The following is a 14187-nucleotide window of genomic DNA, read 5'->3' on the forward strand; positions in this document are numbered from 1 at the left end:
AGTGGGTATAGGAGTGGGTGAACAGGGTAGACAGTGGGTATAGGAGTCTGTGAATCGGGATAGATTGTGGCAAAATTCATTTGATGGTCCTTCATACAGTCTTTATTTTTAAATATTTATCAGTGAATGGCCACCAAATAACAGTAAAATAAAAACAAAGCACTGTGGATGCTGGGAATCAGAAACAGAAATTGCTGGCGAAACTCAATAAACCTGGCAGCACCTGTGGGCAGAAAGCAGAATTAACATGTCTCGTGACCCTTCATCACTGGACTTGAAACGTTAACTCTTTCTTCCCACAGATGCTGCCAGACCTGCTGAGTATCACCAGCGATTTCTGCTTCTGCCTGATTTTATTTCTGTGCAGTTGTCAAGGAAACTGTGTACTCTGTCATTCTAAACATGATGAGTTCAACATTTTCTTCACCCAGTCATCTGTTGCTCTCTTGGGGTTAAAGTCTCTCTTCATGTTGGTAATTGACTGACTCGTCCACCCCAATGCAGTAATGGTGAATCAGTGCAATTAATGCACTTATAATATACACTGTGAAGTGACTCACTCGAAAGCAGTTATCATTTTACCCTTTTTGATACCTGTCCAGGAGTGATTAGATTTGGTGTATTATTGCCATGAAGTTAATATGCAGGCTCCCAGTTCTGCTGACAAATTTTATTACTTTGATTGCCATTTTTTTATGGTGCAGGGAAAGTCATGGTTTATTTTGTCGCTGATTGATAAAGTCTTAACGCTTGTCAGCATAAATAACACCGCAAAATTAACCCTCCGAGAACTGTGACTGTTCCCTCATTCATGAGTTATTTTGCCCCCCCCCCCCCCCCTCCCCTGGCATTAGGGGATCATGCATTTAAGGTGAGAGGGAGACATTTCAAAGAGATGTGAGAGGCAAGTGTTTTTACATAGAGAGTGGTAAGAGTCTGGAATGTGCTGCCAGGGGTGGTGGTGGAGGCAGATACGATAGGGGCGTTTAAGAGATTTTTAGATAAGCATATGAATATGCAAGGAATGGACCAAGGGTAGGCAGAAGGGATTAGCTTAATTTGGCATCATGTTCGGCACAACATCATGGCCCATTCCTGTGCTGTACAGTACAATGTTCCACGTTGTGTGTTCTAAGTATGTGCTTCTGACAACATTGGACAGGCAGTGCCTTGTATATTATACTATATAATGTGACTCACAGGTCGCTGTGGTGATATCATAGGATGGCTATATCTTTGGTATCCTGACTTCAGGATTGCTTGAAAAATCTATTAATCACTCCGCTGTTAAGCCAATGGTAGCCCACTGGCTCAAAACTAATGCTTTCGCTTTCATAATGGATGGTTGGGAATTCAGAAGGACAGGAAATAAGGAAAGGAAATCATTTTAAACCCAACTTTCCAAACAGGAAAGAGATGAATCAAATAGATTAGGTTTGGTGCTGCGGCCGGAGGATATATTTCCTTAAGATTAAACATCACTGTCAGGATGATTTTGGTCCAGGTGTTTCCCTGCATGTTAGACCGCATAATAGAGTCATAGAGTCATACAGCATGGAAACAGGCCCTTCGGTCCAACCAGTTCATGCTGACCATAATCCCAAACTAAACTAATCCCACCTGCCTGTTCCTGGCCCATAACCCTCCAAACCTTTCCTATCCATGTACTTATCCAAACGTCTTTTAAACGTTGTAACTATATCCCACACACCATGGCCTCAGGAAGTTCATTCCACACGCGAACTACTCTCCGTGTCAAAAAATTGCCCCCATGTATTTTATTTTAAATCTTTCTCCTCTCACTTTAAAGATATGCCCCATGTTCTTGAACTCCCCTACCATAGGGAAAATACTTTTGTCGTTCACCTTATCCATGCCCCTCATGACTTTATAAACTTCTATAAGGTCACCCCTCAACTTCCTACACTCCAGTGAGAAAAGTCCCAGCCTATCCAGCCTCTCCTTATAAATCAGATCCTCCATCCCCAGCAACATCCTGGTAAATCTCTTCTGAGCCCCATCCAGCTTAATAATACCGTTCCTGTAACAGGTAGACCGGAACTGCACACAATACTGCAGAAGAGGACTCATCAATGTCCTGTACAAGCTCAACATAATGTCGCAAATCCTATATTCAAAGGTCTGAGCACTGAAGACAAGTGTACTAAATGCCTTCTTAACTACCTTGTGATGCAAACTTCAAAGAATTATGTACATGAACAACGGAAACTGTTGTTCTACAACATGATGCAAGGCCCTACTTTTAATTGTATAAGTCTTGCCTTTGTTTCTTTTAACAAAATGCAGTACGTCACATTTATCGAAGTTAAACTCCATCTGCCACTCTTCAGCCCATTGACCCAAGTGATCAAGATCTCTTTGTAATCTTAGATAAACACACAGACTGGGCTCTTATTGAGCCAGATGTCTTAAAGTTTATTAACAGCACTAACTATGCACACGTGATGCGATATCTCAGGTTGATATGTTGTCTTGGTTCTGTGCACTTACATTATATACGTAGATGACTAACTGAACCGAACTGTGAGGAGGATTTTATACATTGGTGATACTGTCTTAGAGATATGGTGCAGGGCTTCCCAAAGGGGGAATCAGGAGCACCAGTGGAATCATGTGCTGAAAGTTTGGGGCCATGAAGCATCAGCTCGTACAGAGAGAGACCCCTACATTCACAGGGCCCTCTTGCCTCACAAAACCCACTGAGGGGCCACCATAACAGTTTTCAGGGAACAGTTGTGGGTTTGACAGCGGCGCAGTGTGTTTCTAAGATCTGTGCAGTCAGACAACTGAAATCCATTTGACGTGTTGAGGGAAAAAGATTAGAAAAACTGTGATCCTTTGACATTGTAAAGGCACCTCTTTGAAGTAGATGTAGATCCTGAGGCAGGTCAAAGCATCAGAAGAAGGGAAAACAGGTCAACATTGGTGAAATAACAAGGTGTAGAGCTGGATGAACACAACAGGCCAAGCAGCATCAGAACATAGAACATAGAACATTACAGCGCAGTACAGGCCCTTTGGCCCTCGATGTTGCGCCGACCTGTGAAACCAATCTGAAGCCCATCTAACCTAAACTATTCCTGAAGAAGGGTCTAGGCCCGAAACGTCAGCCTTCCTGCTCCTCTGATGCTGCTTGGCCTGCTGTGTTCATCCAGCTCTACACCTTGTTATCTCAGATTCTCTAGCATCTGCAGTTCCTGCTATCGCTGCAACATTGGTGAAAGTTCTGTTTTGGAAGTTATGTGAGAAAAACACTCTCAATCAGTGATAGATTGATCTTCTTTGTTTGTAGCGCTTCTGTTTCCAATGCCAAGACACTCAGCAACCTCCAGCAGCCTTTCCCAGGCAGTTGTGAGGGGTCTCATTCCTGACATTGTAACGGAAATAGGGTTTTATTCCTGCTTCCTACTGCCCCTGTTAAACCCCTTTGGGATCTCCCTACTCCGTTGGCTCTCTCCCAGTCAAAATCTTTTAGTGTCCACCAGCAGCTTTCAGCTGAAGCCCAGAACCAGGACTTTCTCTCCCTTTTGAGAGCTGTGGGTGAGCAGGTACAGGCCTTTCTCCACACAGTAGGCAGTCTGCCTAATTTCCAGCACCATCCAGGTGCCTCTTGCCAGGTAAAGGCTACTAGCTTTGGGCCTGTTTTGATTGCAAGACATGAGATTTTCCTATTAAGTCTTGCCTCGTTTCCAGATGGGCGTTCAATTCCAACTTGAGTTAATTCTCCTCTACCCTTAGCATGTTCCCAGTCATTCCTCTGGGTGTGAATTATCCCAGATCTGTACAAACTGTTTTACTGCGTTGCAAATTTGTCCCATTTCTATTCCTGAGCTGAAGTGACAGCGTGCATCTCCTGTCTGCTACAGTCTGCAGTGTTAGCTAGTTTACCTGTAGGATTGAATCAGGTAAGAGGCCCTTTGGCCCATCAAAGCTACCCTAAATGGTAGCACGGTGGCTCAGTGGTTAGCACTGCTGCCTCACAGCGCCGGGAACCCGGGTTCGATTCCACCCTCGGGTGATTGTCTGTGTGGAGTTTGCACATTCTTCTCGTGTCTGCGTGGGTTTCCTCCGGGTGCTCCGGTTTCCTCCCACAGTCCAAAGATATGTAGGTTAGGGTGGATTGGCCATGCTAAACTGCCCATAGTGTCCAGTGATTTGCAGGCTAGGTGGGTTAGCCATGCTAAATTGCCCCACAATGTGCGGGCTAAGTGGATCAGCTGTGGGATATTCAGTGTTTGTGGGATGGGTTTGGGTGGGATGCTCTTTGGAGGGTCAGTGCAGACTCAATGGGCCGAACGGCCTGCTTCCACACTGTAGGGGTTCTATGATCTGACTTTGGTTGAGGGGTAAATGTTGGCCTGGTAAGTGCGGGACAAAACTAGCTGCTGTTGTTCAAAATGGAGCCACTTTCACCTGTGAAGGCAGGCTGTCTAACCCCTTGCATCTCCGACACTGCAGTTCTCCCTCCGTACTGCATAGGGAGTATCAGGATGGGTTGATGTGCTCCAGTATTCAAACCCATGACCACGAGGCAGATACAAATTGGCTCTGCCACTGACACTCTTAATGATGCAGGTTCCTGACTGCTGTATTCTTATTGCTGATGGGAAGACCCAAATCCGTGCTGTTTCCGATGTAAATGGAAACAGAGGATTTATTCACTGACCTTATCGCTGAGTGTGATGTTTAGCTCTCATAGTTTGGACTAGTTGGGTTAATGACTTTATAGTTCTCTTATTGTACAATCGCAAGTATTTGGTCTTTAAATTCCGGCATGGGGGGTATGGATAGTGATAAAACTGGCGGCTTATTTCTGTAAAATGTGCCTCCGAAACGTTTATAATATTGAATTGTATGTGCTGGGCCTAGACCCACTGATAGATAGCTACATCCTCTGCCAAAGTGGGGAGCACTAACACAAAGAATTCTTGTTTGACCTCAGTACACCTGGGACCTAAGTGAGAAGTACTTTTTCCAAGCAGCCGTCGCCTTTTCCATGAGGAAATACTGGGAGGAGTCTAGAAAACAGATCGTCGACTTTGTGTGAGTGAATCCGTTTCTGTGCCTCCCCCCAGGCCCCAGTACTCCGCGCGCTGTTGCTACGGTGGGAAGCAAGCCAGTGGGAACTGGCACCAGGGCTGGGGGAGCAGCCGAAGGGAACCAAACAAGATGGAAGAAAGTGGGAAATAGTTGGGAAACGAGGAGGGGGCGAGGGTATAAGGAAGACGTTGCCCACCTCAGCTTCACTGAGAAGCGACATCACGTCAATGGGGTTAGATTGGTCGGCTGTTGTGACTAGTATGGGCAGGATGGGCTGAATAGCCTCCTCCTGTGCTGTAAACTCTGAGACTCCGTGACTATAATGATTATGAACCAGCTGTGTGCGACCCCCCTTTCATGCCTGTCTGTTGATGGGAGTGGGACGGGGGGAGAGAAGCAGAAACCTTTTTTTTCTCTGTCTGCAGAACTCTTTCTCCAAAGTCAGGGTTATCAAACATTTGTAAGGCTGAGAACATTGACTCTTAGCTCCACGTGATCACAGCAAGACAGACCTGAGGTCACAGTCAGATTGGCCATGATTTTATCAAATGGGGAGAGCAAGCTTCGGGGCCGAATGGCCTTCTCTTGCACCCACACCATGGCTACTGTGCCTACAAGGGAAGCTGTGGCCTCTGATGCCCTGTTCCTCCAGTTTGGGAGGTTGGCATAGCAAGGGGAGCAGTTGAGGCTCAGTCCCAATCAGGAGGTTGATCAGGAGAGGTTGCTGAGTTCCCAACCATCCCCAGAGCAAGCTGACGGCTCCATTCACATTGGTCTCCATGCTTTCTGGGAAATGTAGCTCTGAGCTATTGGTTGACAGGCTCAATGGGCACGCCACGATTTCGCCATGTACTTCCCCATCCGCTTTCCTATCTACTAGTGACCTCAGCGGCAACTCCTGAACCCTCTGCCCCGCTCCCACTGCCAAACCAGTTCCCTGTGCCAACTCTGACACACTGGCACTCAGCCTACCGCCCCAGTTTCCCTGAGCTGGTCTGCCATCTGGAGTAAATATGGTGCCAAGTTCTGCTGGACAAAGTCAGAACTCACACGACACCAGGTTAGAAGTCCAACAGGTTTATATGAAATCAAAAGTTTTCGGAGCGCTGCTCCTTCATCAGGTGGAGTCCACCCCAACCCAACACCGGCATCTCCACATCGCAGGTTCTGCTGTTTAACAGGACACTGGGGAGCTTTGTCTTCAGGAGGTTCAGTTTCTCACAGAGTCAGAGAGATGTACAGCACAAATAGGCCCTTCGGCCCAACTTGTCCATGCTGACCGGATGTCCTAAATTAATCTGGTCCCATTTACCAGCATTTGGCCCATATGGTTCTAAATCCTTCCTATTCATATACCCACCCAGATGCCTTTTAAATGCTGTAATTGTACCAGCCTCCACCACTTCCTCTGGTAGCTCATTCCATACACACACCACCCACTGCATGAAAAAGTTGCCCCTCAGATCCCTTTTAAATCTTTCCCCTCTCACCTTAAACCTATACCCTCTCATTTTGGACTCCCCTACCCTGGGGAAAGGACTCTAGCTATTCACCCTATCTATACCCCTCATGATTTTATAAACCTCTATAAGGTCACCCCTCAGCTTCCAATACTACTGGGAAAATAATCCCAGTCTATTCAGCCTCTCCTTATAGCTCAAACCTTCCAAACCCAGCAACATCCTTGTAAATCTTTTCTGAACCCTTTCAAGTTTCACAATATCCTTCCTACAGCAGGGAGACCAGAATTGAATGCAGGATTCCAAAAGTGGTGTAACCGATGTTCTGTATAGCCTCAACATGACCTCCCAACTCCTGTACTCAATACACTGACCAATAAAGGCAAACATACCAAACACCTTCTTCACTATCCCATCTACTTCATAGAATCCCTACTGTGTGGAAACAGGCCCTTCGGCCCAACGAATCCACACCGACTCTCAGAGCACCCACCCAAACCTATCCCCCTATAACCCACCTAATCTACACATCCCTGAACACGACGGGCAATTTAGCATGGCCAATCCACCGAGCCTGCACATCTTTGGACTGTGGGAGGAAACCGGAGCACCCAGAGGAAACCCCCACAGGCACCAAGGTTTGGAATTGGACCCAGGTCCCTGGCGCAGTGAGGCAGCAGTGCTAACCAATGTGCCACCGTGCTGCTCTTCAAGATATTTGCAACTCCACGCTCAAGGAATTACGAACCTGCACTCCAAGGTCACTTTGTTGGGCAACATTTTCCAAGGAGGGAACGAGGGCTTTCAGATCTTCAGGGATGGGGGCCCTGATTTAACGTCACATCCAACAGCACAGGTCGGACCTATTTTGTGCTCAGGTCCCTCAAATGTACCACGAACTTACCTAGAAATGAGAGTGCCCTCCTTTGAGCTGCACAATGTGGTAGATGGACCCATTCAAATCGAGTAGCGTTCAGTGATATCACAGAATATTGAATATTCCAACAAACAATTCCTTGCTGATAATCATATTTACACCAGCCCATGTAATAATGGCACAGCGTTTGTTATGGGTAAAGCACCAAAATTTGTGCAAACCTGCCAAGGCCGAAACGCCTTTGTAATAATAATTATTACTGTCTTCCACACAGGACGGAGAATGTTTATATATTCAATGAAACAGAAAGGATCTCTTTTTATTTCATTGTTGTCAAGCCAAAGAACCACACTGGAATTGTTCCAAAGGCAGAGGTGACACAAGCTATCAGGTATCACCTAAAACTCTTTGACATTGAAGTAGCCAGCAGTGTAAGGTTTACTTGGTTTACAGTTTGGATATTGTTGAAAACAAATTTCATGGAAGTTTTTCATCTTGCACTCATTCAGACAATTCACAAGAGTACCAATAAAGGGGAAAACCAACTTTCATGACCAAATTTATGCAACTGCAGTCATCAATTGGCAATTGGACTCTGACTGGTCAAGATACCATCATGGAGAATACACCAGATGGCTGATGACTGACATTTAACTTCCAAGCTTTATTTAATTGTAAATGACTTGGATGAAAACGTAGATGGGCACGTTAGTAAGTTTGCAGATGATACAAAGATCTGTGGAGTTGTAGAAGGTTGTCGAAGGATACAGCGGGATAGAGATCAGTTGCAGATATGGGTGGAGAAATGGAAGATGGAGTTTAATCTGGGTGAGAGTGAGGTGCTGTACTTTAATACAGTTAATGGCAAGATTCTGAACAGCATTGATGTACAGAGGGATCTTGGGCTTCAAGCCCATAGTTCCCTGAAAGTGGCCATGCAAGTAGAAAGGGTGGTAAAGAAGGCATATGGTATGCTTGCCTTTATTGGTCAGGGAATTGAGTACAAGAGTCAGGATGTCATATTGCAGCTTTATAAGACTTTGGTTATGCATAGTGCATTGCATTCAATTCTGGTCGCCACATTACAGGAAGGATGTAGGGGCTTTGGAGACGGTGCAGAAGAGGTTACCAGGATGCTGCCTGGATTAGAGAGTATGAGCTGTAAGGAGAGGCTAGAAAAACTCAGGCTGTTTTCTCTGGAGTGACAGAGGCTGACTGGAGACTTGATAGAAGTCTGTAAAATTATGTGATGCAAAGATAGGGTTGACGGTCAGAATCTTATCCCTGGAGTTGAAATGCCTGATACTAGGGGGCTTGCATTTAAGGTGAGATGGGGAAAGTTCAAAAGAGATGTGAAGGGCAAGTCTTTTTACAAAGAGAGTGGTAGGAGTGTGGAATGTGCTGCCAGGGGGTGGTGGTGGAAGTAGATACAATAGGGGCGTTTTAAGGGGCTTTAAGATAAGCACATCAATATGCAGGAAATGGAGGGATATGGACCAAGGACAGGCAGAAGGGATTAGCTTAATTTGGTGTCATGTTTGGCACAACATTGTGGGCCTAAGGGTCTATTCCTGTGCTGTACAGTTCAATGTTCTGTTAAAACACAGGCTCCTGTTTCCTTGTTGACAGAAGGGATATGTATACAAATTACTCCTGTTGTAACAACACGAAACAAGTGACAGCCATTCTCTGGTTCCTGTCTGAGGGTAATATCTGAGTCCACTGATCTGATTTAAATTGAGATAAAACATTGGAGTTAATTGTCACTCATCATCTAACTGGTGCATTCTCCATGGCAACATCTCTACCAATCAGAGGCTACTTGCCAACCAATCAACACTGTCTACTCACATAGTAAAAAAAACAATGTTTTACATCAGCGTGCTTGCAATTGTCCTGATAATCCTTGGGAGGTGCTGGTGAGTTACTATCTGAACCCCTGCAGTCCTTGGAGTGTCACCTGCAATACCCTTAAGGGGTCATCTAGGATTTTGACCAGTGACAGTGAAGGAATGGAGATGTATTCCCAAGTCAGAATGGTGAGTGGCTTAGAAGAGAGCTTTCAGGTGGTGGTGTTTTCAGTGGAAGTGGTCATGGGTTTGGAAGGTGCTGTATGAGGATCTTTGGTGCGTTTCTGCAGTGCATCTTGTAGATAGTACACGCTGCTGCTACTGAGCGTCGGTGGTGGAGGGAGTGGATGCTTGTGGATGTGGTGCCAATCAAGCGGCTGCTTTATCCTGGATGGTGTCAAGCTTCTCAATTGTTGTTGGAGCTGGCCCATCCAGGCAAGTGGGGAGTATTCCATCACACTCCTGACTTGTGCCTTGTAGATGATGGACAGGCTTTGGGGAGTCAGGAGGGGAGTTACTCGCTACAGTATTCCTAGCTTCTGGCCTGCTCTTGTAGCCACTGTGTTTGTGTGCTGAATCTAGTTGAATTTCTGATCAACGGTAACCCCCCACAATATTGATAGTGGGAGATTCAGTGATGGCAACACCATTGACATCAAGAGGGGGTGGTTAAATTGTCTCTTATTGGAGATGTGGAACCTTAGTAAAAGGAAACAAATTTAAAATGAAAATCAAACAGGTCTGAGTTTAATAATCAAACTTTAAGCTAGATGTTAATAATGTACAAACGTTCAAAATGTTCATTTCAACTTCTCATGTCATTTCAAATCAACAGCTCTAGATTAGAAAGTTGAGATAGTGTTAAGACAGTGGCTGGAGGATATACACATTGTTAAAGTAATTCTGTCGCTCCTCAGAGATATTGTCAATTTAATGAGCTAGATTCTTTTTATTTAAGGACCTGTGTGTTATCGCATATCCTGAATAATAAATCATCATAAGGACTAATTTCGAACACACTGTTTGAGAGTCACTAACACCAGTGGCATCAAATGTTGCTCACTCCACAGAAAGAACAGAGAGCGGTTTAACAGCGCATTTCTGTTGAATGACGAGACACTGGAGTTTGTCGGTATTGCGCCAACTCTGGCACCAAGAAGTGAACCTCCCGTGACAGTCTGGCTGATTGTGTTTGGGATTGTCATCGGTCTGGTTTGCATTGGATTAACGATCCTGATCATCAGTGGCATTCGGGCAAGAAAACAGTAAGTGCAGAAACGATGTGTGCTGGTTAGAATGGGTTCGGTGATTGGTGAGGGGTTTGGAAACCTGGGGACAGCTCAGGGGAATCAGTGGGGATTAAGAGGATTAGTGGTCAAAATGGGCAACAGTGGACTTTTTGAGGATTAGTAGGGACCATGGGAATCAGTGGGGGCTATGGGAATCAGTGGGAGCTATGGGAATCAGTGGGGGCCATGGGAATCAGTGGGGGCTATGGGAATCAGTGGGGGCTGTGGGAATCAGTTGGGGCTATGGGAATCAGTTGGGACTATGGGGATCAACGGGGACTACGGGGATCAATGTGAATTATGGGGACTGGTGAGGATTATGGAGATCAGTGAGGATTATGGAGATCTGTAAGAATGGTCGGGATTAATGAGTTTTTTTGAGATCACTGGGAACTCTGAGGATTAATGTGAATTATGGTGATTAGTGAGATTATGGGGATTAGTTGGGGTCAAGGAGATCACTGGGATCTCTGGAGATGAATGGAGACTCTGGGGTCAGTTGAACCAATAAGGATAAAATTGAGTTTGAAAGTATGTGCTCTGTGTCAATTCACAGCGACCCATTCTCCCATCTCGATTCACCAGGGAATCAATTTCCCAATAATTTCAGGCAGTAGCATTGTTATCATACACAGTCAGGTCAAACATATTCAAGAGACAACACATGCTGATTAGTGAACCTGTTGTGAAGATCCAACCCTGAGCAAAATATTGTTAAATGTCGCATAGGATCTGGAATTACTGACCATTGATGACATGTTGATGTGAACTTGTGGCCATGGGTGTGTCAGTGTTTACTGTGCAATAGTTGTGCATTCTGAAATAAAATGCAATCTCATTGTTTATTTCGCAACAGCAAAAAAGCACAAGACACCGAGAATAATGAGCTTCAAAATACCAAAGATTTACCGGCAGCGTCTTCTGAGGAGATTGTGTTCGAAAAGGGGATTAAGAACCCAGCTTTCACCACAGACACATTGAGTACGGAGATGTAAACTCAGCCAATCCCACACATTTTTTGAATGTACTTGGACTAACTTTGGAACTTATGGAATTGTGTGCTGAAGCATTCGGTGAAGTTCAATTAATGCAGTTGATATCTGGCAACAGAATTAGCTCAAATTTTTACAAAGTTTTGACTGTTTAACCTGGATTTACTCAAGCGCAATTTACCTACACCTCAGATCCCCGATAAAGAGGACTGTCCCTTCACGAAGCTGATGATCAGGACCCTCAGATATCAAGAGACAAACAATCTCATAGTACAGTATTCAGCAACAGTGTAGACTTCCCAAAATATCATCACAACGAGCACTTTGTCATTTTCAGCAGTGATAGAACAGAATATGTAGCTGATTCCATGACCAGTCCTGTTTATTATTTGACTGGAGTTGAGGAGATGTCTGGCCTGGTTTTATGCAGTAAGGATTGGTGAAGGAGCATGAGTTCAAGATCCCTAAAATGTTCAATGCTGTGTCTGAATCTTCCCCACACCGTCAAATACACTGGACACCTTGGAGTCTTGTTTTCAAATAGTACAGACTCCCTTCATTGTAGCCTAAATCTGCTGTAATGGTTCTGGACAAATAAAGATATAAAGGCATCCCAGTCTTTTGTTGGCCTGTATTAATCTTTTCTTGACTCTGTGCATATATAGACACAGACTGTACATCTATGCTTGCTCCAGTCGGTACATTTCCTGAATCACAATGTGTAACATCCTTTTTCTAGTTGGAAAACCACAAAAATCTCAAGGCAGGGATGCAACCTTCCACTAAGAGGAAGCAGGATATCTTGGTAAAGATGGACATCCGTGAGACGAGAAAACAACTCAATAACAATGCTTCTTCGAACAGTGGAGATTGAGAGGGGACATGATTGAGGTGTATAAAATTATGAGGAACAATGACAGGGTGGACAGGAAGAAACTTTTCCCCTTGATGGAGGGGTTAATGACTAGGGGCAGTTAAGGGGCAGGAGGTTTAGAGGAGATGTCCTAGTTAGCCTTGTTCCTGGGAATTAAAGAGAATGAAAAGAGGTCACACCAAATAGGACAAATCTCTGGAAGAGGGAGGACGAAGAGGGCGATATATGCTGTCAATAGGAGGACACCCACAGAAGAACAAAGGAACTCCTGAACCTCAAAAGAGGAGGAGGCCATTCATCCTCTAAGACCTATTACAACATTCAACGAGATTGCAACTAATCTCTCATATAACTCCACTTACCTGCCCTTCCCATTTCTCCTAACTCCCAACCAAAATCTGGGGACAGCACGTTTAAAATAAGCAACTGATCCATTGTTGTTTGTGGAAGTGCATTTTAAATTTCAACCATGCTTTACACGTGAAAATACCTCCTAATATTACCCCCGAAAATTCTGGCTCTCCAGAAGAAAAACAGGGCAGATAGACAGAACCTATCAGTTTCCCCTTAATATCTTGTAAACTTTGATCAAATCACTTGCAACTTTTTTTTAAATTCCAGGGAATACAATCCTAATTTGTGTCATCTCTCCACTGTTCTTAACCCTTAAGAGTTCAGGCACTACCTTGGTAAATCAACACTTGGCTCCATTGAAAGTAAATGTTCTTTGTGAGATGGGGAGCCTGAAACATATCACAACTCCCCAGGGATTGTCTGACGCAGGGATTTCTATGTCTGAAGGAAGCCGTTCCCTATAATCTGCTCCTCTACATTAAATAGACAGTAAACCTTTACATTATTGCGTGAACTTGTTCTGTGAATGATCTATGCTGCTCTGTTGGCCTAAGCCCGTAGGGGGGAATAGACAGACTCACACTTTCATTGACACCATAAAAGTTTGACTCAGGTCAGTGTAGACAGGCCCCTATCCTTTTCTCCACCTTCAAACCTGCTGGGCAAGGGAACTGACCACAGTCTTACCCATTGGCTTAATCCATCAATAAACTCTTTGCCATTTCACACTTCCATTGACGCTTCTTACTACGGTGCACATCTGTATGTCATCAGCAAATTTAGATGAGTGATCATTGAGTATTTGTAAACAGTTGAGTTTCCTGAGGGAGACTGTAAGGTACATCCTCTAATGTGTGTTCCTCCTCCTTATTGTGTGAGTCAAGTTGATCAGTCCATTTCCCAAGCATATTAATGAGGTGCCTTGAGTTCTTCAGCTTCAAATTTAATCAAACATTTCTTAAGGGCTACATTATCAAATGCCTTCTGGAAGTGCATGTCAACAACACCCACAGATATCCCCAGGCCAACTCTTCAAAAGATTCCACCAGATGCACCAAGCCTGACCTCCCTGTCACATATCTTCGTTCTCTCATCAGCTGAAAGGTTTTGGACTGTTATTCCTCTGGGCCTTGCCAGAAACTCCAGCATTTTTGGGGAGTGGTTGGCCTTGTGCCTTGAGTGGAGTGTGAGTGTGTGTCTGTGAGGCTTTGTGTGCGCGTGTGTGTGTGTTTATGTATGAATGTGAGTGTGTGAGTGTTTGAGTGTGAGTGTGTGTGTGTGTTTATGTATGAATGTGAGTGTGAGAGTGTGTGTGTGTGTGTCTGTGTGTGAATCTGTGTGTGTGATTGTGTGTGAATCTGTGTGTGTGATTGTGTGTGTAACTGTGTGAGTGAGTGTGTGTGTGTGTGAGAGTGTGTGAATGAGTGGGT

The 14187-nt window shown here is 44.7% G+C and overlaps 1 protein-coding gene across 1 annotated transcript in view; it reads left to right on the plus strand.

Moving 5' to 3' along the window:
• Window positions 1-12145, plus strand: part of LOC109912326 (angiotensin-converting enzyme 2-like) — a 55694-nt gene extending 43549 nt beyond the window's left edge. Inside the window, exons 11-14 of the mRNA XM_048602545.1 lie at window positions 4964-5064; window positions 7673-7789; window positions 10319-10513; window positions 11394-12145. Of these exons, the coding sequence (XP_048458502.1) occupies window positions 4964-5064; window positions 7673-7789; window positions 10319-10513; window positions 11394-11532 (552 nt within the window). The 3' untranslated portion in view covers window positions 11533-12145. The remainder of the gene's footprint in view (window positions 1-4963; window positions 5065-7672; window positions 7790-10318; window positions 10514-11393) is intronic.
• The last annotated feature ends 2042 nt before the right edge of the window (window positions 12146-14187 follow it).

This window comes from Rhincodon typus, chromosome 11, assembly GCF_021869965.1.
Source record: "Rhincodon typus isolate 14 chromosome 11, sRhiTyp1.1, whole genome shotgun sequence".
In the NCBI taxonomy this organism is placed as follows: Eukaryota; Metazoa; Chordata; class Chondrichthyes; order Orectolobiformes; family Rhincodontidae; genus Rhincodon; species Rhincodon typus.